At 45.0% G+C, this 26,249-nt stretch overlaps 1 protein-coding gene across 2 annotated transcripts in view; it reads left to right on the top strand.

Moving 5' to 3' along the window:
* Positions 1-26,249, top strand: part of LOC147747793 (flavin-containing monooxygenase 1-like) — a 534,466-nt gene that overhangs the window by 411,210 nt on the left and 97,007 nt on the right. For both annotated transcript variants that reach the window (XM_086955881.1, XM_086955892.1), the window contains one exon: positions 7,574-7,770. In XM_086955881.1, the coding sequence (XP_086812007.1) occupies positions 7,574-7,770 (197 nt within the window). The remainder of the gene's footprint in view (positions 1-7,573; positions 7,771-26,249) is intronic.

Here is a 26,249-nt window from a genome sequence, read left to right as displayed (position 1 = left end):
TGCTGATTAGTTTCTGGTACTCGCTGTTACCATGATGTTTGCCATAATTCGATTTCAACGTTTTCACATGCAAGGCCTTCATTTGTTTGACTACAGCATCCTGAAAAATATCAATGTTGTCGTATGGGGTTAAAGGGGTAAAGGTAGACCGTGGCTTCAGCTTGCTTAGGCCACCAGTTTGAATATTCATCTCCCCCTGAGTATTCTGTGTGCTCGGAGCTTCAGCTCGCAAACCAGCCAGGTCCTGCATCAGAGGGATATCATTCACTGCCAGACCTTGAGCAGTGGACTCCGTACCAGGCCTTTTAACAGTCCCACGTGATTTGCTGTTGGCAAAGTGTTTTTTAAGTTTCAATTTGCATGTGAATTTAAAGAGGTCTATTCTTGTATTTACATAATTGAAACTGCTAGGTGGGCAATACGACAATCCTTTGGACAAGATGCTGATTTCTGAGTCAGAAAAGATGGTGTTGGTCAGGTTGATAACAGATAAACCATTGTCCAGTATTTGCAAATGGTTGCTTACTTGTTCCGTGTTGGCTACTTCTTCTTGGTGGCGTTCCAACGTTTGTAGTTCCGTTTCTTGGGCTTTTCGCTTGGCGCGGCTTTTTCTCCGCTCTTGTCATTTTTCATTGGGGGTTTTTCTGTTGCTGGAATGCGTGGGCGCAGAGTTCCACAGTCAATCGTGTAAACCCCAAACGGTCTGAAAATCTACCGGATTCCGCTTCAGACCCACTATCGATATTTGAGCTTAGGTCCGTGAGACTTGAGCCCCCAGGAGAGTTAGATCGCACCTGGGTTGTGCTGTGAGCTGCACTCTGCGCCGCGCGTGAATCTTTCAGTTTAGAGGCTTTGATTGCATCGTACTTGCGCGCAAAAGTGAAGATTCTTCCTTCATTGTAATCTGTTTTATCGCGCTGGAACTTGAATGCTTTGCGCTTTCTAATGACGTCTTCTTCCTTCTGCACTCGTTGTTCCATTGCCTCCCGATATTTCTTACATTCCAACGCAATGTTCGTGTCATCCTCACACAAACTCGCTATTTCCGCCTCAAGCACATCAATCTCTGCCTGTATTTTCGACCTGTCACTCTCCGCGTAACGTACCAGCATTGTTACTAAGCGGCGAGATGAATCCAAGCTCCATTCAGCCCAATCCTTAAGCATTGCTGGGTCCATGTACTCGTAACTTGGAGCTAACATAACCCTTAATCCACGTGGTATGCGATTCACTTCAAGGTAGCGACTCAGTGAACGATGCTCCCACCATTTAGATTGTTCCCTTTTTAAAAGTTTTTCCAACGCTTTAAATTTGTCACGGAGGTTCGAACCCCCAGTAGCACACGATTCCTCAGAAGCGGTAGCAGACGGCCCCCCTGCCGGGGAGTCGTCAAAAGCTTCAAGGGCGGCAACCTCTCTCCCCTTACGTGCGCCGGCCGCCATGGTGTATGCTCAATTTAAACTAATGTCGTACTCACTCAGTACGGGGATGCTGCTTTAATCGCTGCTCGTCCTCCGACTGTGCACAACTCCTCCACGGGACAGTTCTATGCCTTAGTCCGCCGTTGAAAAATGCGGGCGCTGGGAATTTGAGACAGCCGTCCCAAAGGCACCCAGCAAACAGCAACTGCAAACGATTTTCCAGACGTCCAGGGGCTCGAGCAGTAACTCCCCAACGGGAGAAAGTAACGACTTCCGGGTTACCGGACGCCATGGTTTCCTGCTGCTCAGCCGCTTACGGAGGAGGGGTCTTCCAAACACCGGAGAAACACTCAACCGGCTCGTAATGTTTCCGCACTTGCGCCTTTACTGCGACAGATTTCAATCCTTGGCCATCTGACAGAAAGAACACGGAAGACCCAGAGTGCAGGTGAGTTTTTTTATTTCTCAGCACACCACGCCAGCATAACGTTTCGGCCTACACAGAGGCCTTGGTCACATGACGCACTGAGAGAGTTGCAAGAAATTTAAAGTGCTCATGCAACAACGATGGAAACATTTGATTGGTTACATTTAAAACAGTGGGAGTGTTTAACCGTGATTAATACTGATTTGCTTGCATTTGCAAAGGCGGGGAAACCAACCATATTTACACATATGCCCTTCACTTAAATATTTGTTTAAATACATTTGTGATATCTGATAATTCAAGGGGGTTATTATTAATAGTACATGGGCACACAAGGTATTAACAAACTGCATAAGAAATTTCATATATTTACAAGATGTGCAAAAAGAAACCCTCAAGAAAAAAGTCGAATAACTTGAGAGCAAATATATATATATATATATATATATATATATATATATATATATATATATATATATATATATATATATATATATTTGTAGAACACAAGGAGGGCGGCACAACCGGATACTTATTCAGAATAAGTATCCGGTTGTGCCGCCCTCCTTGTGTTCTAAAATTAAAATTCGGGCTCTGATCCAGCCTTGGGGCCAAGCACACACTGTCGAGCGCTCTCTTGCATCAAAGGATCGTTTTTGTGTAAATATATATATATAAAAGCGGACTATTTGTTTGTCAATTGAGAAAGAATACAGAGGTATTCGAAACGCGTCTGACAATTTGAAAACAAAATAAAGACCTGCTAGATCCACGCAAAACTGGAGTCTGTATCCGTTTCTTTGGCTGTGTTCCGGCTGGGCGCTGCAAGGGGATTCGGAGATACTGGATATATATATATATATATATATATATATATATATATATATATATATATATATATATATATATATATATATATATATATATATCGATACATAAATCAAGCTGCTGCTCGTGTGCTACTCAAAGGTGGACAACCTTGGAGCGACAATAAATAAATATATATATATGTATATATAAATATTATATTCGCTTGCCAATTCTTCAAACTTAAAAGAATATCCAGGACACCCAAGGTTTGGCGAGTTTTCCTCTTACATCACTTGCGGCTTGTTCACGGTATATCTCCCTTCTATCTGCTCTGAGTTTAGGACTGTTAAACATGGTGTTACGCAAGCTCATCAATTAGTCCCATACCTTTCAATATCTATATGAGCCCTTTAATCTCCTGTATTAAATCACAAGATTAGCTTGGTGAACTATGCTGATGATACTCTGCAAATCTTGTCATTCAGAGGAGATCTTTCAGTGGCACCTGTCATTTTCCACAACTCTATGTACGATATAACCAACTGGCTCAAATTCAACTCTCTAAAGTTTAACAGAGATAAAACAGAGTTCCTGTGTTGTCTGGCGATTAAGATTCCAGCCGTGCTTTTGCCTGACTTTTGGCCAGTGCCCTCTGATAAGGCTTCCATACCCTCGGGGGTCATCAGGAATCTAGGAGTTACATTTGATAGGAGGCTCAGCGTGGAGTCCCACGTCAGTAAGACAGCCAGGGCTTGTTTTGACTTAATCAGAGCACAGCATAAGATTCTTCGTCTGCTTCCTAACTCTTCAAGACCACTGGTAGTTCGCAGTGTGATTTTGAGTCTTTGGACTACTGTAATTCCCTACTGTATGGGACTCTGGACTTCCTGATTAGATGGCTTCAGAGGGTCCAAGCAGTGGCAGCCAGATTGGCATTGAATAGGCCAAGAAGGGCACCAGCCTCATTGTCAATGAAGGATTTACATTGGCTACTACTAAAACAAACAATACATTGTAAATCCCTTTCGCTGTTTTTAAATCCCTGCATGGTTTGGTCAGCCCCCCCTGCAAAAGAGATTAAGATGGTATGACCTTGGCAGAAGTTTGTGCTCTGCCAACCTGACCTGTGTAGCCAGATATAAACAAAGGGGATGGGCCTCTATTCCAATGTACAACACAACACTCTATGACACTCCACTGTACAACACTCTTCTCTGCTGTACTATACAACCCTCCAGGTAACAACACTCCATTTGACGACACTAGATTGCCAAATTTAAAACACTTTTTTTTAAATGAATTAAAAAATGAACGTTATAGTATGGAAAACTTTAATTATTATTTTTTTACAAACCCAACTTAAACCATACAAACATTAGAAATTCTAAAGTTATAGTTGTAACTTAAATTGATTATTTATGCACCACAGTTATAGCTTAAATGTATTACTTTCGCACCTCCTTCAATCTACTGTAAGTCGTGCTCCTCCATACACAGTTTTGTCACCTCGCTAGCCGCATTCTCTCCCTAAATATTAAAAACAATTATAATTAAATTTCTTTAAATTATTTCTAAACATTTTTGTAATCATTTTATATAGATTTTTAAAATAAAACTTCCTGTCTTCATCTGTACACCTCGCTACCATGTTATGGCATCAGAGGCCGTAAACACTTTCCATATCATGGCTACAATATGTTTTCCTTCAGCAGTGCAAGATTAATACATTTGAATACATTCTTAGCTCTTGACTATCTACTGAGCGTACCCAGCAAATACGTTGACATACGGTTCTTGAGATTTTTACCAGTAGAGTAATTTATACCAGACACAAGCAATATCCAATATTGTTCAGTAGTATGGCATACCCATACCATATCGAAGACATCTGCAATTTATTCGCTACATCTGGGGCATGCTGCGGCTTCCATCGAGTACTACCTTGCTAACTTGACCTGGGAGAGCTAGGTGTAATGTAAATATTTAAATTGAATGAATTTGGAATGTGGGTGTTCGTTCACGCATTTAAAGTATTCCAAGATGTGTGTCCAAACAGTGCTGGAATGTTGCCTCCCAAATGTATGTTCCCAGGTATTTTAAAGGTTGCTGTGGTGTCCAGCAACGTTTGGTGGAGAAGTGTGGCTCACCGGTTAGAGCAGGCAGACCCTGAAGCAGAGGTCAGACTCGGGACCAGGGTTCAATTCCCGACGCGGCAGGGTCTTGAGCTCAAATGTCCATGGACTCGATAATTCTCGCTTCAGTGCCTGACCTAATCATGGGTTCACACTCTGCAACTCTGGGCATTAAGCTTGCTTAATCTCCACAACGGCCCCCCGCGGCGGGATGCCTGGCTTTCACCTTGGGGATGCCCTGTAGGGGCTATCTCACAGGGAAAAGCCAGGACGGGTTCCCAAGGCAAGCGCGGAGATACCCCTTTGGGGGTCGATTCAGGCGCTATATAAGAAACATAATAATAATAATAATTAAGTAATGTTTTCAAAGCTCTACGTTGAGCTACGTGTGTTAGAAGTGCATGTTATACCTTAGATTTAGGAGGTTCACTTATTTTTCACCCAAAACATTTCATTGCTTTTACCAGGGTATTGCAAGTAACAAATGGTCAGGCACTAAGCCCTATTTTATTTTACAGGATCATAACTGTGTATAGCATTCCATGATTATACAAAATCCCATTGTCATAATCCCAGATTGTTCACAGAGGTGAGTGTCTGTGTGATTTAGCCATGTTTGCCAACTCTGGTACTGATGACAAGGGCAGGTTTGGAGTCCACAATACAGAGGCATGCAACGTTCTCATGCATTTTAACCAACATGCTTTAACCATGTGCAGTGATCTCATGTGTAAGCTATTCCGCTTTGTCTTTCCCAGTATAAACTCTAACTAGTTAGTGCCTCCCATAAAAAAGATGAGATCCTTCGCTTTTCTGTCTTGCTCCAGTGTTAATCATCTTGCCAGCCAAGTCAGTTGTTCCACAATATAACACATTTCTAAATTGGGTGCTCCCATACCCCCTTATGTCCAATGGTCTTGTAGCCCTCTCTGGAGAAAGACACCTCCCAGTATTGCCCCATTAAAAGTCTGACAGTATGGTATATAACTCTTGAATAAAGAATCTCTTGAGAATTGGAGGCAGAGTGATAAAAAAATAAAGTAGCCAGGGCAGTATGTGCTATGGCCCCCTTCCCTGGTCCAAAATGATAGACCTGCCTAATATTTTGTTTAGCCTTTTTCAGGTCACCTCCCCAAATCCCGTGTCCTTATGATAAATCTGAACTCCAAGCTATTTCAAAGTGTTGGGCTTCTATCTCAGTGTCTTCCAATGTCTGATATCTATCCCCTTTGGTCTAATAGTCGAAGGGGGAACAGGCAAGTGTTGTCCTAGCTGATCTTCGGACCTGACTTCTTGCCAAAGTCCGTTATCAGGGTCAGACTGCTTTCGGGAATCCGTATATACAAAAAGGCATCCTATGCTCAACTTAGGTGTCCTTTCATGAGTGTCGACACCCCAGTCTAGACCTCAAAACAAATATAGCAATGGATCCATGGCTAAGCCAAATAAAATGGATGAGAATAGGGGTTCAGGAAAGATGCCTCTTTGAGCTCCTCACACACGCATACAAAGCCCTGCACAATACCAGTCCCACCTATATCAACAACCAGGTCAGGCTTCCATCGACAGACCAGAGGGCTCCCCTCCTCTAACCTCGCCTTAGCCCACGTTCCATGCATCCATCATTGCTGATGCAGGGACCGCTCCTTTTCCTACCTCACAGCCAAGTCCTGGAACAACCCCCCACCTCTCTTCCTGCACACCTCCTTAGGAAGCGGTGAAGACCTGGCTCTTCAATCTCCATCTCTCTCCTATTGAGGATCGCTCACACCTCAGAGTGCCTGAAGATCTCCCAGGGTGATACGCTGTGCTATACAAGCCCTGCTGATTGATTGATTGATTAAACCTGCCATATTTGCCACTTACGGTTACCAAAGCACACAATGCATGACATAACTAGTGCCACACACCATGTTGATGCCCTTTTCTTTGTTTCTGTTCTGTTGGGAAACTAGTGTTCTGAGTATGAGAGGCAGCATGAGTCATGGCAAGAGTTGTGTGTGTTGGTTACCAAAACTGGTGGGAGTCAGTGGAATTCCGTGTTTGTCAGAACCATAAATCAGTTTTAAGTGTGGTTTTTAGTAAATATATGCGTTGAAAGGGTGGCTAAATAAGGGTTAAGTGTACATTATGGTAATATGTAGGGGTGTGTGAAGTAGTTAAAAGGCCTACTGTGCCACATTTTTCAGCTTCATTGATTTGCAAATCTGACAAAGTTTTTCTTTAAAACATCAAAAGCTGCAAATTAAACGTGTGGCTGCAGGAACGTTTCTGCTGCTGCACATGATCAGGAGCATGCTGTAGTCCATCTGCATGCAGCATGCCTCCCCTTCCATTAAACCAAAAGCTTAACAGGGAAAACAAAATATGTACTCGTTTGCTGGTGGTCATGCTGTTAAAATGTCAAAATTCGACAGGTGTCAGTACCTAAAATATCAGATTTCTGCAATCATTTGCAGTTTTCTAGCCATGGACCATTCATCGCCCTGGTCCACCCATCCTTGTCCATGGCCTTCCCAGCCCAAAAATTTTAGAGACGGGCATGATTACCCATTTCAGTAAACATATTATTCCCATCTCTTTTACTAACCATCATATTAACTTGTCACATTTAAAAATTGATACCAAATTTGAATGTAAATCACAATGACATAAAACAGGGGCTTAAGTGAAGTTTTATTGTATGTTCTAATGAGACTTTTTGATTGCGCTGTACTGGGCCAGGGTGGGGGAATACAAAGAGTACCCAAATGTAGATGCTGTTTGGCTGGTTTTTTTTGCAGGTGTTACTTAGCAGCAGGAGAGGAGCCTGGATTATGAGTCGTACCGGTGAAGGTGGCTACCCTTACGGCTTGCTGTTCTTGACCCGCTTTAAGACATGGCTCCGGTTGGCTTTGCCTAATCCAGTGGTGTTTTGGCTGGTGGAGAGGCATCTGAATCGACGTTTTGATCAGTCAAATTATGGACTTCAGCGGGACAGGTGTGTTTTTCTTTTTTTAAAACGCTTTTATTGGTTGTCTTCAGAACAAAAGCAGGTCCTGCATGACTACCTAAGAGTATTACGCAGCATGTGAACAAATATTGTTTACTAATGTTTTGCGATTGGAATTGTATTTTGTGAACTGTCCTATGTACTAATAGGTCAACAAGATTACCATTCACTGTGGATTGTGATCCAAACTACTTCAATACTGTTCATGTAGTAGGACACAAATTCCAACACACTCCTGTTGGCTACCATCACTGGAATGGTGACATGTTGGAGTTAGTAGACCATCATGTCTGTGATCGCTTTTTATACATTTTATTCACACGAAGCGCATGTTTTTTGACGCTTGGATTCCTTCCCCCTTCCAAACTAACATTTTGTTAGCATGGATAAAGCATAAGGGGTCCACTGGATGCCGCTTCCACTTTGTGAATTGATTACCACCTGCTTTGAGGTGTCAGAATCTTACTAATGGTTTATTCCTGAAATTGTGATTGAAAATCATTGCTATAAAGCATTCCGAATTGTAATTTGGAAGGACACCCAAACTGTGATTCAGTATGCATTTCTAAACCTATTTTGGGATTGAGATTGAATCACAAAATGTGTTTAGTACACATTAAAACGACATTTAGACATTACAATCCCTCTGAGTTTGCAGAGTTTATCGCCCTAAATGACTTTGTATATAAGACTTATGATTCTCTCCATCATACCATTTAAGGCGTGCATGCCCACCATCCGCCTCAAAAGGCAGGATCTATAATATATTTTTCGGATACCCATTTACTGACTTCACATACAAATACGTCCTAATTTAAAGAGTTGCATCAAATCATTAATACCCAGATTCATCAAAATGTGTCAATCCACATGAATGAAATCTCTAATGCTTCAAAGCACATTCATATACACCACCAGCATGGCATGCTTGGTAGTCAAGTTCAACATAAAGTAATTTAATACCGAGGTAGGTACAAACTCACTAGCAACTGGGGTAGATAAGAACACCTGTTTCTGCTAGAGAAGTTATTCCACTAGTATGACTTGAACTCAAATTACTCTCTCCTAGTCATATATGTGAGTGTGCATCTTAAAAAGAAATATAAGCAATTCATTATCATTGCTCTTTCCCAAAGAGTTTTAAAATTGTAATATAGCAATTCTGTCTCACGCCTTGCTGGACCAAACTTGTGTTACACCAGAGAAGAATGCATCCACAGCACTCAGTATATCCATAACCATATAAACCGATTTCCTATCCTATTTCTGTGCAACAGTCTATCTTCCCACAATTACCTTCTGCTAGATGAGTTACATTTTAATCTACCCCTGAAATGCATTAACCTGAGCCCACAATGTTCCTTTTGTGATTTTATAGATTGGGGAAATGTCAAAATCAACCCTTTTGACATGACAGGTCTAAACCTTCCTTTTCGATATTTAAATGTAGAGCATGTACAATGTTAATGTTGAACATGTCCTTCTAGTGCCTGGCACATAAAAGCGATGTTCACTGCATCAAAGCTGGATGTTCCATAGAGAAGCACTGGATTGCCTTATTACATTTAATTATGCTATATTGGCTAGAAAGCAACTAGAAACATAATTCAAGTACTTAAGTGGAATATTTATTAAAAGTTCAATTCACTAGTGAAGTTGGATTTATAATAAATATTAAAGAAATGTTACTTTTAGAAAGCTACCTTTCCCCTCCTAAAGCCTTAGGAAGTTAATTGGCGTTAGCTTCAAGCCACGGCTGCCTGAGCATGCAAGCCCTGAATGAGGTGTGAAAACTGCTACCAGAGCCGAGACAAAGACCTCCATGTGGGACGATGTTTTGTTCTTGTGTTAAGTTGACCATGGGCAGTGCTCAGGAACTTAATTTCTCTTCCAGGGGATCCTCATCAATAGTCATAAGCATTAGAATATTCCCGCCCATGTGCGGGACCCCGGACACACTATATTATATGTGCCCCACATATATATACATATATATATATATATAAATCATATATATATATAAAAACATGCAATAGCAGCCAAATAACATCAGAGCTGAAATATGCTGTGAAGAATTTCCACCATACATGAATAATAAGCATTAGAAACATGAGAAACAACACCAAAGATTGTTTTAATGCTCAGAAAGCAGTAGAAATTCTCATAACTCACTGGAAGCATAGGAAGCTCCCAGGCTGCATTGCAAACACGCAGTCTAAAAAGACTGAAAAGCTAACCTGTAGCTGAATAGCAATAAACTGACACCGTGCCTTTAAGGCACTCATGACCCCTTGTATCCCATCATGCCCCAGGGGTGACAGTTAGGCCAGTTGTTCTTTCCGGCTCCTTCAGAGAAGGACCCTGGTTACACAGCTCCACTATTTTTCTGTTTTTTGACTGAAAAATACTTCACTTTTGACAACTTTTGCTCTTACTTTGACAGTTAACATCTAGTCAAGTAAGATACTGTTTTTTTCAGTCAGTTTAGTGAACATTTTCTTCTGAGAATTCCTTCACTCTTTGACAAATGTCCTTCTTGTGGCAACAAGAAGGCAAAATCAGACAACCACGACGTCTGTTTCCTGTGTCTGCCTGAAGATCATGATCCAGGCATCTGTCCTCATTGTGAGCACATGTCAGGAAGAACTCTCAAAGACAGGGAGAGGATTCGCATTTATGGCCTGGCTCACAGGGCTTCAAGAGGAAGATCACCGGTGAAGAAGGGCTCCAAGAAGGTTCATACATCTTCAAAAAAGAAGTCTTCACACCCTTCAACTTCAGCGTCGGGCTCGGCGCTGAGAAAAGAACCACCGGTGGATTTTTTCTCTTCTAAACTACCAACGACGGCGGGATTGCCGTCGAAGAGAAGACCAGGTACGTCGACGACGTCGAAGAATCTAGCTCCGTCGTCAAAATCCCCTCCGCCGGCGTCAACCGGGCGACGATCGGCGTCGAGGAAGGCGACTCCGCCGCCGTCAACCGGGCGACGGTCAGCGTCGAGATCCATAACCCCTCCGCCGTCGTCAACCAGGCAACGACCGGCGTCGAGGGAGGTTACCCCTCCGCCGTCGTCATCCAGGCGACGACCGGCGTTGAGAAGTGTGACCCCTCCGCCGTCGTCCAAGAAGCGGCGTTCGGCGTTGAGGACCAAGACCCCTCCGCCGTCGACAGTAGCTCGTCGATCGGCATCGAGGACGCAGTCTCCGTCAGTGCCTCGTCGGCGCTCGGCGTCGAGGGTGCCCAATACCCCTCCGCCGTCATCACACAGGCACTCAACGTCGAGACAGAGAACTCCATCGACGGCCGGTCATCACCGTTCGACGTCGAGGCAGAGAGCTCCGTCGACGGCTGGGCATAGTCGTTCGACGTCGAGACAGAGGACTCCGTCGACGGCTGCTCATCGCCGCTCAACATCGAGAGACCACAGACCCTCTCATGGACATTCAAGGTCGAAATTGTTTGACCCGCCGACTCCTCGAAGGCGTTCGACGGCGAGGGAAGGACGCTCGACGTTGAGGCATTCAGATGCAATCATGGTGACGGAGTCTGCTTCCCGTCATTCATCTTCACGGTCCTCTGGTTCCTCAACTGAACCTTCAAGGTCCAGAAGTCCTGTGCACAGATCTCCTGAGCGTCGGCCAGATCCTTCGGCCGAACAAGTCAGGCTATCACCTAGATGGTACAAATCTTTGAACCATTGGCGAAATTCTGGGGCTACCAAACGAATGCAAGAATATGCCAGCCCACAGCACAGGTCTCCTCTTCAGAATCTGTTAGAGGAGATGGACAAGTGTAGCCCTCCCAGGTGCAAATCACCTGTGAGACCACCAGCCAGATCTCCCAGAAGATCTCGATCTCCCAGAAGGGGACCTCGGTCAGAAGATCAGATCAGGTCTCGCTCTCCTAGACGGGAGGAGCGTTCAAGAAGATCGCGGGAGCGGAGACACAGTGCTCACCGTAGACGTTGACGTACTCCGTCTACTTCATCTACCTCTTCTACCAGGTCGTCCAAGAGGGACTACTCCCCTACGTTGACGGACAGTCCTACGTCCAGGTCCTCCCCAGTGGATGACATTGGCACGTATCTGGATGTACTGAAAAGAGGAGCACTGAAACTGAACATTGAAATGTCTGTCCCTCAAGTAACAACGACAGTCATTTTTGAAACTTTACACAAGAAAGCCATCTCCCGTCCTCTGCTGCCTTTAGTCCCGGGGATTATGGATCCTGTCAAAGAGGTTTTCCTAACTCCAGCGGCTATCAGAGCGGTACCAGCCCGCATTCAGAAGAAGTACAAACCGGCATCTTCTGACCCGGTGTTTGTAAAATCTGACCCTCCAGCAGACTCTGTAATTGTGACAGCGGCGAGGAAGACGCAGGCTGTCGCTGGTTCGTCTTCAGTCCCACCAGACAAAGACAGCAAAGCTCAAGACTCCTGGGGTCGTAAAGTTTGCAACTCAGCTGCTTCCACTCTTAAGGTTTCTAGTGCGGCTGCGCTTCTGGGTCGATACGACAGAGCCTTATGGGACTCAATGGAAAGATTCAAAGCCAAACTGCCAAAAGAAGACCAGCAGGACTTTGAAGAGACTGTTACAGAGGGGTGTCTGGTGGTGAATCAGATGATAAGCACGGCAGCGGATGGTGCAGTGCTTTTGGCTCATTCCTATTCACATGGGGTTTGTGCCAGAAGATCGGCCTGGTTGCGCCTTACAGGTCTGAAGCCGGATGATCAGCATCGCATCCTTAATCTCCCCTTTTCGGGTTCCGCTCTCTTCGGGGAGCATGCTGACGAAGAGATGACCCGAATGAAGACGGAACTGGATACGGTGAAGGCGGTGGGCTTGGAGAAGAAAAAAGAATTCAAGCGCCGCTTCAAGACCAACAGGGGGAGAGGGGCTCAACAGAGGGTTCAAATCCCTCAGTGGTCCCAAAATTAGAACTAAGGGAAACCCCAGTTTCGAGGCAAGCCCAGCAGAGGTAGAGGAGGTCACCAACAACCCTCCAACACCACAAGAGGAGGAAAGGCCTGAACAGTTGCTTCCTCTGGCGCCGTTACCCACTCCAGTGGGAGCAAGTGCTTCACAACACCTGGCAGAGTGGGTCAGCATCACAAAAGATCAGTTGGTGCTGAATATACTGCGCAATGGATACAAGATACGTTTCCGTGCTCCTCCGAAGAGCATCCCTCCAAAGAGCTCTTGCCCTCATCAGCTAAGCTTGCTCCGAAGAGAGGTGAAAGTTCTACTGCAAAAAAGAGCGATAGAGGAGGTTCCTCCCGCTCTAAGAGGAAAGGGAGTTTACTCCAGATACTTCCTTGTCCCCAAAAAAGATCAGGAGAACAAGTTCAGACCAATACTCGACCTACGACTATTAAACAAAGTCATTGTCAAAGAAAAGTTCTGCATGTTAGCGCTTCACCAAATATGTCCACATCTTCAAGCCGGAGATTGGATGTGTTCGGTGGATCTGCAAGATGTGTACTTTCACATCCCAATTGCTCAACAACATCGCAAGTACTTGAGGTTTGTCGTAGGGAACAAACACTACCAGTACAAGGTGTTACCCTTCGGTCTCAAGTCTGCACCACGAGTATTCACCAAATGCATGGCATTTACAAAAAGGGTCTCTTCATTTACCCATACCTGGACGACTGGCTCCTAAAAGGTCCATCTCCTGTACAAGTAACGCACGATCTACAACTGTGCCTGCACCAGCTACACAGGCTCGGCCTCCATGTGAACCTGGAGAAGTCAGTCCAGTGGCCTACACAGTCCATCCACTACCTAGGCTCCATTCTGGACACAAGCTTGGGAAAAACGCTTCCTTCGGTGGAGAGACTTTTTTCCATGAGTCAGAAATGTGGGATTCTACTAGAGTCTCGGCTTCCAACAGCCTGACAAGTAGCATCCCTGCTGAGTTCCATGGCGTCTCCATAGACTTGTTTGCAGACGACGAAAACGCCAAATGCCACGCCTTCGCGTCCAGGTGCCAACGGCCAGGTACGCAGGGGAATGCTCTACTGATGAATTGGTCAGGGACGTTCGCATACGCATTTCCTCTCCTGGCTCTGATTCCGAGAGTAGTTTCCAAGCTCCTCAGGTCGAACATGGAAATGATCCTGATTGCTCCGGATTGGCCTGGCAGTGGTGGTACCCGGACCTTCTACATCTGTCTGTGTGTCCACACAAATGGCTCCTTTGCAGGCCGGACCTGTTGAGCAAGATGAACGGGAGGATAATGCACCCCAACCTCCCATCATTGAACCTAACAGCATGGCTCCTGAGGTCCTGCAGTATGGACATTTGAACTTGCCTCCCGAATGCATGAACATTTTAAAGGAGGCTAAGAGACCTTCCACGAGAGCATCCTATACGTTCAAGTGGAAAAGGTTTTACTTGTGGTGTAGGGATCTTCACTTAGATCCGACTAAAGGGCAGGAGGACGTCATCTTACCATACCTCCTTTCCCTGGCAACTGCTGGTTTAAAGTACAATTCTATTAGAGTGCATTTGTCAGCCATTGTAGCATACAGAAAATCACCTGATCAGATATCTTTCTTTCAGGTTCCAGTGGTTAAGGACTTCCTCCAGGGGTTGAAGAAAGTGTATCCCCCTGTGCGAAATCCTTCTCCTCCTTGGGAATTAAACCTAGTTCTATCCAGGTTAATGTCACCTCCTTTCGAGCCCATCCACAAGGCCTCCTTGCAACATCTCTCTTGGAAGGCAGCCTTTTTGGTGGTGATTACCTCTGCGCGCAGAGTAAGTGAAATACAAGCGCTCTGTGCGAAGGAACCATATACCGTTTTCCACCACAACAGAGTAGTCCTAAGGGCTCATCCATCTTTCTTACCTAAGGTCATCTCTGATTTTCATATAAATCAGTCTATTTCCCTACCTTCCTTTTTTCCAAATCCTACGACCCCAGCCGAGCGGTCACTTCACTCCTTCGATCTTAATAGAGTGCTAAAGTTTTATTTGGAAAAGACTAAAGGGATTAGGAAAACGGACCAACTTTTTGTGAACTATGGTTCAATGAGAACAGGTTTTCCAGCGGCCAAGAGATACATCTCCAGATGGATTGTCTCTTGCATTAAATTGGCCTATCAGCTTGCAGGCAAGCCTTTGTTGGTGTCACCCAAAGCGCATTCCACTAGAGGGAAAGCCGCTACAGGAACTTTCTTGCATGACATTCCAATGTCGGAAATATGCAAGGCTGCAACCTGGAAATCGGTTCATACCTTTACGAGGCATTACTGTCTCGAATCTGATTCCAGGGCCGATACTCAAGTAGGGCAAGCCTCCTTGAGGAATCTGTTTGGGTAGTCTATAGTCTACTCAGACTTGTTGATGAGATTACTGTCTTATCATTCCTTTGCCCGCAGGGAAGAGGAGAGGCTCGCTATTCTATTCTAATGCTTATGACTATTGATGAGGATCCCCTGGAAGAGAAGGATTAGTTACTTACCCGTAATCCTAGTTCTCTTCCAGGGGTATCCTCATCAAAGTCATAAGCAACCCTCCCGCCTCCCCGAGCAAAGGATACTCTTTAAAAAGGAGATATTGTTAACCTATTTGTTACTGGGTCTGTTTTTCAGTCTCCGAAAAGAACAACTGGCCTAACTGTCACCCCTGGGGCATGATGGGATACAGGGGGTCATGAGTGCCTTAAAGGCACGGTGTCAGTTTATTGCTATTCAGCTACAGGTTAGCTTTTCAGTCTTTTTAGACTGTGTGTTTGCAATGCAGCCTGGGAGCTTCCTATGCTTCCAGTGAGTTATGAGAATTTCTACTGCTTTCTGAGCATTAAAACAATTTCTAAACAATTTTTGGTGTTGTTTCTCATGTTTCTAATGCTTATTATTCATGTATGGCGGAAATTCTTCACAGCATATTTCAGCTCTGATGTTATTTGGCTGCTATTGCATGTTTTTATATATATATGATTTATATATATATATATATGTATATATATGTGGGGCACATATAATATAGTGTTTCCGGGGTCCCGCACATGAGCGGGAATATTCTAATGCTTATGATTTTGATGAGGATACCCCTGGAAGAGAACTAGGATTACAGGTAAGTAACCAATCCTTACTTCAAAGGGGCATCCCCTGTCACAGGCAGATTTTAGGCGACACCTAGACTGCCCCCTTATTTTGTTCAGGCAACACCATTCCCCGTGGGGAGAGAGATCCCCCCAATTGTTTGGAGTGGCCTCAGAGGAGAGGTTGCTCATTACCCTGGCCACACCTCTGTGGTGAGCACACAAGCTCTGCACAAGTAGAGAAGGATTTAGGTGGCGAGAAGGATTTAGGGAGAGAGGCCCTGTGGGATTGTCTGTAGTGGGCACCAGAGGAAATGTGCAAAAGTGGGCTGGGTGACCCCTAGTAACCTTTATCTTGATGGTTACGGAGACATACATAGGGCATCCCCAGTATCCTCAGGAACTCTACTGGACCTGTGGAAGAACGGAAGAGAAATGAACCTGCTGCCTGAGACTTTAGATGGGCACTGAAGGATGGACACACTCCCTCAGAGGACAAAGAATTGAACTCTAAGGGCCTTTAGTCTGATCTCCTGTTTAAGTTACAGGGACACAATAAGGTGCAGAAGGGAGGCCTTTTCTGAAGTTTCTGAACTGTCCAATCTACCTGGACATGCCTGGTACCCTGCTGGTGGAATCTGCTCGAGTAATTCCTGACCTTGTGGTCTCCTCCTGAGGTCTTGGAATCCATGGCTGTGTCTGGTAGCACTTCTCCTACCACTGCTGAAAACTTGGGACTTGAAATCCTTTGAGTTTCAAAGACCTCTAGAGGACCGGGATAATCCTGCCAAGCCCATCTGATAATGGTACATTACCTCTGGGCAGTAGATTCAAGTTTCTATCATGGTGAGCTTTTTCAAGTTGATAAATCCTGTGCAACAAGACTTTGTGGAGATGGAATCTGGCCTTGGGGATCCCTCTTCTGCTACAGCCTGCAGCCAAGGACCCACTGAAGAAACCCAAGCTCAAAAGGGCGACTAAGTGTAAATAAAGGAAATTTGATTGGGAGAAGGAGACAAAAGTGTCCAGCAGGTGAGGAAATTTCACTATATATGCGATTTTAATTTCTTCTGCTTTGAGCATTTTCGTCAAAAAACAAGCAACTTCTCCAAAACTGAGTCCCGTAGTTAATGACCTTGTGGAACCCTCCTTGGCTTCAGCCTGCTGCATGCCGCACTGAAGACTTTGTACTTCCGTTTTTGATATTAAACCCCAGGGTAAATATTCCAATTGGGTCAAACCTGGGGCCTTCATCTTATCCATGCTCCATAGTGGTCAGCTTCAAATTATCCTTAGGTCCTGGCCACCACAACCAGTTGACCATGGTTGTGGCTTAATGCTTTCAGGTGCTATTTTTATTATAAATGTTAACAAATTATACCTCTAGTTTCTGTTATTTAGGTTGTGTCATTTTGGTGTTATTATATTCATGAAAATGTACTTTCTTTCATGTTTGCTGTGGAATTTTCATTTTGTTGCATTTTAACTCTTACTGTTTTTGGTACTATATATTTGCTTTACACATTGTCCTCAGGTAAATCTCCCTGCCCCATGCTATAGCTACCAGAGGGGCTGAGATAAAGTTAAGTTAATTACTTTAGTGTTTCACTCCCACAAGTGCTGTGCTTACTAATTAAGTTGGGAATTCAACCATTCATCTAATAACTATATCATGCAGCCAATTCTCTATCATGGATATGCAATCCAAAACACCAGTGCAAGGTGATTCTGTGTTTGCCAAGCAGTAAAGCCAAGGCTGTTAAACCCCTGCTGGGAAAAATGTATAATTAAAGCATTGCCGTCATCGGATTTGGGTTCAGTTTACAGCCAGTAATTTGTGCAATGCAATCAAACTCCTCAGCCATATATTTCAGTATTGGTTCACAGGTCCACGACATATTGTGCATTCCTGCATATTTCACTTTTATAACATCACTTTAACCTTTGTTTTTTCAATTAATTTCTGTTTCTTTAACATAATGTCACATTAACTTGACATTTGTTTTTTTATACAAAATATATATTTATGATTTATAAATGTACATTATATATATACATATGTGTGTGTGTATATATATATATATATATATATATATATATATATATATATATATATATATATATATATATATATATATATATATACATATATATATATATACATATATATATATATATATATATATATATATATATATATATATATATATATATATATATATATATATATATATATATATATATATATATATATATATATATATATATATATATATATATATATATATATATGTATATATTCACTGAAAAAACCATAGGTTTCACACCAGTTGTAGTTAGCTGGAAATTTTACTGAAATAAAACCATTGAAATTCCCACGTTATAGTTAATTGGACTCACTATAACTTGCGCGCCTGCAATGCACTGCTGATGACGTCACATATTACATCACTCATGACATGGTCAGTGACATTTAATAGGTTTTTTAAATGCTAATTCCTAACTATAACTGGTGGGAAACCTCTGTTTTTTCAGTGAATTTCATAGGTTTTTTAAATGCTAATTCCTAACTATAACTGGTGTGAAACCTATGGTTTTTTCAGTGAATTTCATTGGTTTTTTAAATGCTAATTCCTAACTATATATAGGGCCTCAAACCTATGTTTTTTTCCGTTTGTTTCAAAGGTTTTTTAATAGCAAATTTCAATAGGTATGAAATGTAATATTTTTTATAATGAATCCTATATTGTATATTTATGTAATACTATTTTTTTATGTATATTGTTCATGTTTTTTTTGCCCTGGAGCGCTCCCGGTGCGCATCCCGGTGAGCGCACCGAGAAGCGCAGTCTTGCTGCGTGCCCCAGGGCGCGTACCGGTGAGCGTCCCGTTAGCGCTTTTGCCGCGAACGAAAACATCATTGTGACGTATCGCGTAGCCGCGTCCGCGTGATACGCACGGCGTAAGCACACCCGGAAGCACTCGAGCGCACACGATCGCGCTACGTAACCATCCGACGCGCTTACACGACGCACCCCTGGGCGCGCCCCGGGGCGCGTAGCGTAAGCGCGTCGGGTCATGTGACCTAAAAATAACACTTTTTATTGGTTCAGGACAGTTTTTGTTTCCAAATGATGAAAGCCCTGGTCATGTGACCTGAAAATAACACTTTTTATTGGTTCAGCACAGTTTTTTTTTCCTAATGATGAAAGCCCCCACCTTTTTTCCTCATTCTCACTTTGTTCTTTGAGTGGGGAAGACCTGTTTTCATTCATTGAGAAATGGCTACAGTAGCAGCAGCAGCAGGAGCATCTGCACCACCACCACCACCACCACCACCACCACCACCACAAGGACCACCACAACACCACATTGGTGGTGAAGAAGAGGAGGAGGAGGAGGAGGAGGAGAGGACGTTCCTTCCTGAAGACAATACCCCTTACAAACCGAGAGAGCACATTGTGTGGGAGTTTTTTAAATTCCCAAGAGGCCAGAAGAAAGTCAATGCGGCAAAAGTGACTTGTCTGATCTGTGGCTGTGAACTTTCCAGGGGGAACCCTACAAAAAAATAATCTTTCGGTAATCACACCATGATTCGCCACATGCAACGCAAGCATCCTAACAACTATTCTGCGGCAGAGGTGAGAGATCTGTCCAGAAACCTTCCCCAATCTTCATCCAGAGCCTCAACAAGCAAAGAACAAACTCCATCGGGTCCAGAGGCAAGGGAGATGGTCCCAAACATCCAAACCAAGTTTGGATGTTTTAAAATTGTTTGTATCTATTGTGGGACTACAATTACATATGACAAAAAAAGTATAAACCTAATCAACCGTGCAGGAGATAACCATATCTGCAGAAAAAAACCTTAATTTTTTTCCTGTTTTTTTTGCTCCAGTTGAGCCGTTTACAATTCCCGGTTTTTTGTTTCTCCCCATAAAAATTACAAAAAAAATATAAAACTGTTCATAAAAGCCAAAAAAAGTAAAAAATGTTCAAAAAAACGGAAAAAAATATAAAACAACAAAAAGAATAAAAAAACAGTTCTTTTTAGAAGTACCTTCAATTTATAAAAAAATGCTACATTTTAAAAAAAATCTGTCATTCTTTTCCCCCCCATGGTACCCTCCCCGGTATGCTACCCGGTGCGCATACCGGGCGCTCCCCCCGTGCAAATCGGAAAAAATAAAAAAGTTTTTGTCCCGCGGGGCCCTTTTATGACCCCCACATCAAACCTAGGGGGTCAGGGGGGTCTACTCTGCCCCCTTTTGGTCATTTCCCCCTTTGTTTTTGCCACCTCTTGTTTCTCGATCCTACCGAGACACAAGATGGCGGCCGCTCCGGACTGTTTGGAATGTTGACAGACACCCGAGAACCAATCAGCTTTCCGCGCGCAAACTCGCGTAGCGCGCTGGTGCGCGCCCCGGTGCGCGTACCGGGGCGCGCTTATAGATATATATATTTTTTTGAACCTAAATTACTCAAAATCCACTGGAGCACATATCTTGAGACATAGCAAAGGCACATTGGGCTACCAGTCCCTACAATTTTGCCAAGTTTGGTGGAAATCCATTCAGCCGTTCGGGCTAAAAGTGAGTTTGACCACCCTACGGAAATTAACATGGGGAAAACACATTTTGGTTCCCCCCTTTTATCTCGGCCCCTGCTTGACGAATCCCCCCCAAACTTTCAGGGAAGGAGCGGAGCGGAGCGAGGCAAATTTGAGGAACATTCCTCAACCGGCGCCAAAGTTATTCCCAATAGAATGTTGCGAATTCCCTATACAAAATAATCCTAACTATAACTACCTACTGGCGACCGACAGTAGGTAATATATATATATAAATATATATATATATATATATATATATATATATATATATATATACACTCCTGCTTCTCTCGTACGCAGGCACTGACACAGCTGAAGCCACTTCTTATATTCATTTATTCAGCAGGAACAATACGTTTTGCTGGTCACAACCACCTTGCGCACTGGAAAGATCCCCATTTTTATTTCTATTTATACATCTCTTGCTATGCGTGTCAGCATTGACATTGAGAAAACACTTCACATTTATGAAAACATGCTTATTTTTAAAGTGCACAGTGCAGAACTACAATTGTTTCTAAAATGAACTAATCCATTGTTGATACAAATCACAATTAAAAATCATGTTTTTAATTGTACCATAAATTATAATTTAATGTGGGCTCTCTAAAAGTCAGTATAGCTTGCTTGCTTATCTCAAATTGTAGACCTTACTAAGCGTTTGATGTGAAATGACCTATGGCTGAGATACCCGCCACCCCCTCTCAACACAATCCCCAAAAGGAGGGAAACCGGAAACAGTTCTTAAAGTTTTTGGAAGTGGGAGGGAGTGACCCTCCCGGCCGTATTTATTAAACAAAATTCAAAACATTAAACGTTTCATGTTATGTACAATTTCATTAACACATTGCGATGTTTGGCTAACCTTAACATATTCTCTAATACAGAGGTTCTCCTAGCCGAACTAGCATCCTACAAAACATTCTCTAGAAATACTGAAATTGTACATCCTAACGTTTAAGGGCCAACGGCAAGGTCATAACCGGTGTCAAGATCCCTAACCAGACTTACCCCTCCCACTTGGGAGGGGCGACAGCACAGAGGCTTACCTCAAGTGCAACTACTAACAATTTCCCTTGACTTGACGGGGGCACTTAAGACTCGACGCCATTTAAAGGTCGTTCGAAGACTCGTGTGAGGTATCTAGAAGGTATCGTGGACCTCCCCCCACCCCACACAACTTACCGCATCTGCCGTCGCAGATGACACTGGCCCCGGGAAATTCCCCAGGAGGGGGCTGTAACCCCTCCTACAAAGGAAGGGGCCTTGACCGCCTTTCCTTTACTTCCGGCGACCCACCCTTAGACGGGACCGCCTCCCCACTGAGGGGCCAATGGCCACCTCTCCCGAGCGCTCCCATCCGTGTTGGGTGACGCCCACTCATAGGGATCTTCTAATTAGTGCTCACCGATCATGACCTTACCGCCTACCAAAAAATAAATACGACAATTCTTACTCAAACCTATGTAAACATTGGTCGCTACGACCGAAAGAGCATGCTTAAAGATACAACACTATATCAAATCATTTTCATCGTAAAAACCTACACGACATTCACCATTCTTTATTAGGCTCAACATCAAACTGATACCTTCACAGCCTGTAAACGAAACGGGAAACATATTTATAAATTCACTTTATTACAAAACAACTGGCTGTCCTCAGGGGCTGGTGGGTGGGTCAAAATTGGCTCTTCGTTCTGTCCCGAGCTCACGTGTAGCGAGGAGGTGCAACTTCGGAGCACAAGAACAAGAGGACGTCTTCCGGTCTTGCGTCTCTTTTTATCCGTCTTCAGGGCGGGCGTAAACCCGCCCCTGCCTGCCCCTAGGGCGGGGCTGGCTACGTCGGTGTCTAGGCCAGCCCACTCTAGGGCGGGAAAAGACGCGCCCCGGCTACGCCGCTTCGGGCATACCAGCCGAGACGCGCCTCCCGCCCAAAAATGGCTTCCCGGGGGGATCGAGGCACTCCGCCATACGTTCGGGGGGACCGAGTGGTCGCCCCTTTCCATATGGCTGAGATACCCGCCACCCCCTCTCAACACAATCCCCAAAAGGAGGGAAACCGGAAACAGTTCTTAAAGTTTTTGGAAGTGGGAGGGAGTGACCCTCCCGGCCGTATTTATTAAACAAAATTCAAAACATTAAACGTTTCATGTTATGTACAATTTCATTAACACATTGCGATGTTTGGCTAACCTTAACATATTCTCTAATACAGAGGTTCTCCTAGCCGAACTAGCATCCTACAAAACATTCTCTAGAAATACTGAAATTGTACATCCTAACGTTTAAGGGCCAACGGCAAGGTCATAACCGGTGTCAAGATCCCTAACCAGACTTACCCCTCCCACTTGGGAGGGGCGACAGCACAGAGGCTTACCTCAAGTGCAACTACTAACAATTTCCCTTGACTTGACGGGGGCACTTAAGACTCGACGCCATTTAAAGGTCGTTCGAAGACTCGTGTGAGGTATCTAGAAGGTATCGTGGACCTCCCCCCACCCCACACAACTTACCGCATCTGCCGTCGCAGATGACACTGGCCCCGGGAAATTCCCCAGGAGGGGGCTGTAACCCCTCCTACAAAGGAAGGGGCCTTGACCGCCTTTCCTTTACTTCCGGCGACCCACCCTTAGACGGGACCGCCTCCCCACTGAGGGGCCAATGGCCACCTCTCCCGAGCGCTCCCATCCGTGTTGGGTGACGCCCACTCATAGGGATCTTCTAATTAGTGCTCACCGATCATGACCTTACCGCCACAGGTCCGGATAGTTGACCGGCTATCCGGACCCCCCACAAGACTCCTATCTAAAGGTCATGTTTTAACGTTTTTAACCAAGCTAAGAAGTCTCCTATGAGTAACTCATTCCCCACCCTTGACAAATGCACACCATCCCCCAAATACATACTGTCATCATTAATACAACTATGCGAGATCGAATGCAATGTCTTGGAACGGAACAACCTACTCACTTTGTTATTCAATTTTTTAACAGAATGATTCAAAGCAGGGATCGAGATAGCCCCCCGCCACACTTTTCGTGGGATCATATGAGACCACGCAATTATGCACCCCGTAACTCTCCTCGCTAACCAACTTACAGTGGAAAGCATAGCCTCCAGGAGAAGTCGTCTACCGGTGGTGACCAAATCATTGCCCCCTAAATGCACTATGACTATGGACGGCGGTGACCTCATCCGCCCTAACAAACCCTCAAAGAATGCTTGAAACTGGTCAATACAGAGACCGCCTCTTCCGTAGAAGGACACTCTGTACCCGTATTCCCCAGGTACGTGAACCATGTCACCTGCTTTGAATACGTCTGCGGCCCGTCTCACGTATGAGTGGCCCACGACCCACACCTCCTTTCTCACAGCCGGTGATGTCTGACCGCTGGCCTGGTGTTGGGTCGACTGCATAGTCCGCCCTGCCGCGTAGGCTTGCGCAACTGAAAACAAACAAAAGACAAGAAGCGTGAGTATATGATTACAGCTTCACAACATGTGCAATCGCACATATCTCTTATAACAATTGGAGGACCAACGCCCCACTGGTTTCACCTGCTCTACAGTAAGACCCCTGGCTGTAGCTTCAGTGGCAGCCCCTATTCGAAAGGAATGGGTCCCGAATTCGCCCGGGTCCAAGCCCGCTGCGGCAATGGCCATTGCAAGCACCCGCTGAAACTGAAACCTCGTCAGCGGGGTGGCGTCTGCATGCCTCAACAAAGTCCCCCCCCATGATGCCACCCTTCGTGCTAGGTAATCTTCTAAACACTGTACCGGACACATGGAGGACTCGGGGGTCCTGCGAATGATCGTGCAGTCCCCCCTCCCATCTTGGTCGGTCTTGGACCTGAGAAAGGAGACAATCATCGCATCGCCCCTGATCTGAACGTGTTCCCGGCACAACCCCCCCACCACATCCTGTTTGTTTCTTGCAACCAGCTCACTTATCCTCATAGCCCCGTGAAATGCCAGCGTAAATGCAGTCCGGAACAAACACGTCTCGAAAGGAGACGAGCATGTGGTAGGGAGTGTGGCCAGCAACTGGGACAACCTATCCAGACCTATCGGTCGTCTCACATCTACTCTGCGACCCTCCAGGCGTTGCCACCCGCGCAGCGCCTTTTGTACTGCAAAAGACGCTGTCGGGTCCTGGATATTATGGGCCCTGGCAACAAAGGAAATGGCGGCACGATGCCTTTGGGCCGTAGCCACCGATTTCCCAGCCCTACGTAAGGACATCAGAAAATGTACAACCCACTCTTCCCGACCCCAAAGCCCCCCTCTCTCAGTCCCCAAAAAGGCTAAATAGGCCTGAAACGCCCCTTCATATGCCTTCCTTGTCCTGGGTGCTAGACTCTCTCCCACGAGGTGACGAAGTTCGGGGCACCGAGAGACCAGAGAGCTTCGGGGAAGGGTGCCGGCTCTGGGTCCGCTGAGGGAAGGAAACCCGAGAAAGCCTGCATGTGAAAACGAGACAGTGCATCAGCCGCCTGATTCATCACCCCCGGGACATGTTTTGCTCTGAATATCACGTTCAGTTGCATACACAGTAGGACAATTTCTTTGAGCAGCCTCAAAATCAGTTTACAACGGGCTGCCTGACTATTGATGCATTCTACAACGGTCATATTGTCAGACCAGAACACGACAGAATGATCTCTGAACCCTTCAGGCCAGGTTCTCAGGGCCACCAGAATGGGAAACTGTTCAAGGAGAGCAATATTACTCGTCAGCCCCTTCTCGTGCCACCATAGGGGCCACCTTTGTGCAGACCATTTTGTGCCGAAGATGGCGCCAAAGCCTATGCTTCCCGCTGAATCTGTCCATAGCCCAAGCTCCTCGGAGGATACGGCTGGCTTGTTCCAGACGACTCGACCATTGAAGTCCGCCAAAAATGCTAACCAAATACGCATGTCCTGGCGGACCTCGGCCGATAACCTCGTGCGATGATGACCCTCCTTTAGGCCAACCATTGCTTGGGCGATTGAGCGGGAAAAGGGGCGGGCCATTGGGATCACTCTCAAGGCAAAGTTCAACTTCCCCACCAATTGTTGCAACTGATGCAGTGTAACCTTAGATGCAGATAAACATACTTGGAGGGCTGCCCTAAACTTCAACACTTTGCTAGCTGGTAAACGGAAACACCCCTCCCTAGAGTCCAACTCGATCCCCAAAAACTCGAGGCAAGTCGTGGGACCCATAGTTTTACCTGGTGCCAATGGCACGCCAAAATGACCCATCAACACACAGAATTCAGCTAAGGCCTGGGCACATTCGGGATTTCCGGCGGGGCCAAGGAACAGAAAGTCGTCAAGGTAGTGCATTACATTTCGGAAACCCGTTTTCATAGTGAACACCCATTGCAGGAAAGTACCGAATTTCTCAAAATAAGCACATGATATAGAGCATCCCATTGGCATACACCTATCCATGTAAAATGACCCCTGAAACCCGAATCCCAGAAGACGCTGGTCGTCTGGGTGTACCGGGAGCAACCGGAACGCTGACTCGATATCTGATTTCGCCATCAACGTCCCGGGCCCCAGGCGATTTAAGATGGCTACTGCCTCATCAAACGATGCGTATCGCACCGAACAAAGCTCTGGATCAATTGCATCGTTCACCGAAAGACCATGTGGAGCAGACAGATTATGGATCAAACGAAACTCACCTGGGTCCTTCTTGGGGACCACCCCTAACGGAGAACAGATAAAATGCGGTACCGGGGGTACACTAAACGGGCCGGCGACCCGTCCCCGGCTAACCTCTTTCTGAATTTTCTCTTGCACTACAGATGTATGTTG

The sequence above is a fragment of the Lissotriton vulgaris genome, chromosome 1_1 (assembly GCF_964263255.1).
Source record: "Lissotriton vulgaris chromosome 1_1, aLisVul1.2, whole genome shotgun sequence".
NCBI classification, from domain to species: domain Eukaryota; kingdom Metazoa; phylum Chordata; class Amphibia; order Caudata; family Salamandridae; genus Lissotriton; species Lissotriton vulgaris.
This window is presented reverse-complemented; position numbering and strand designations above follow the sequence as displayed.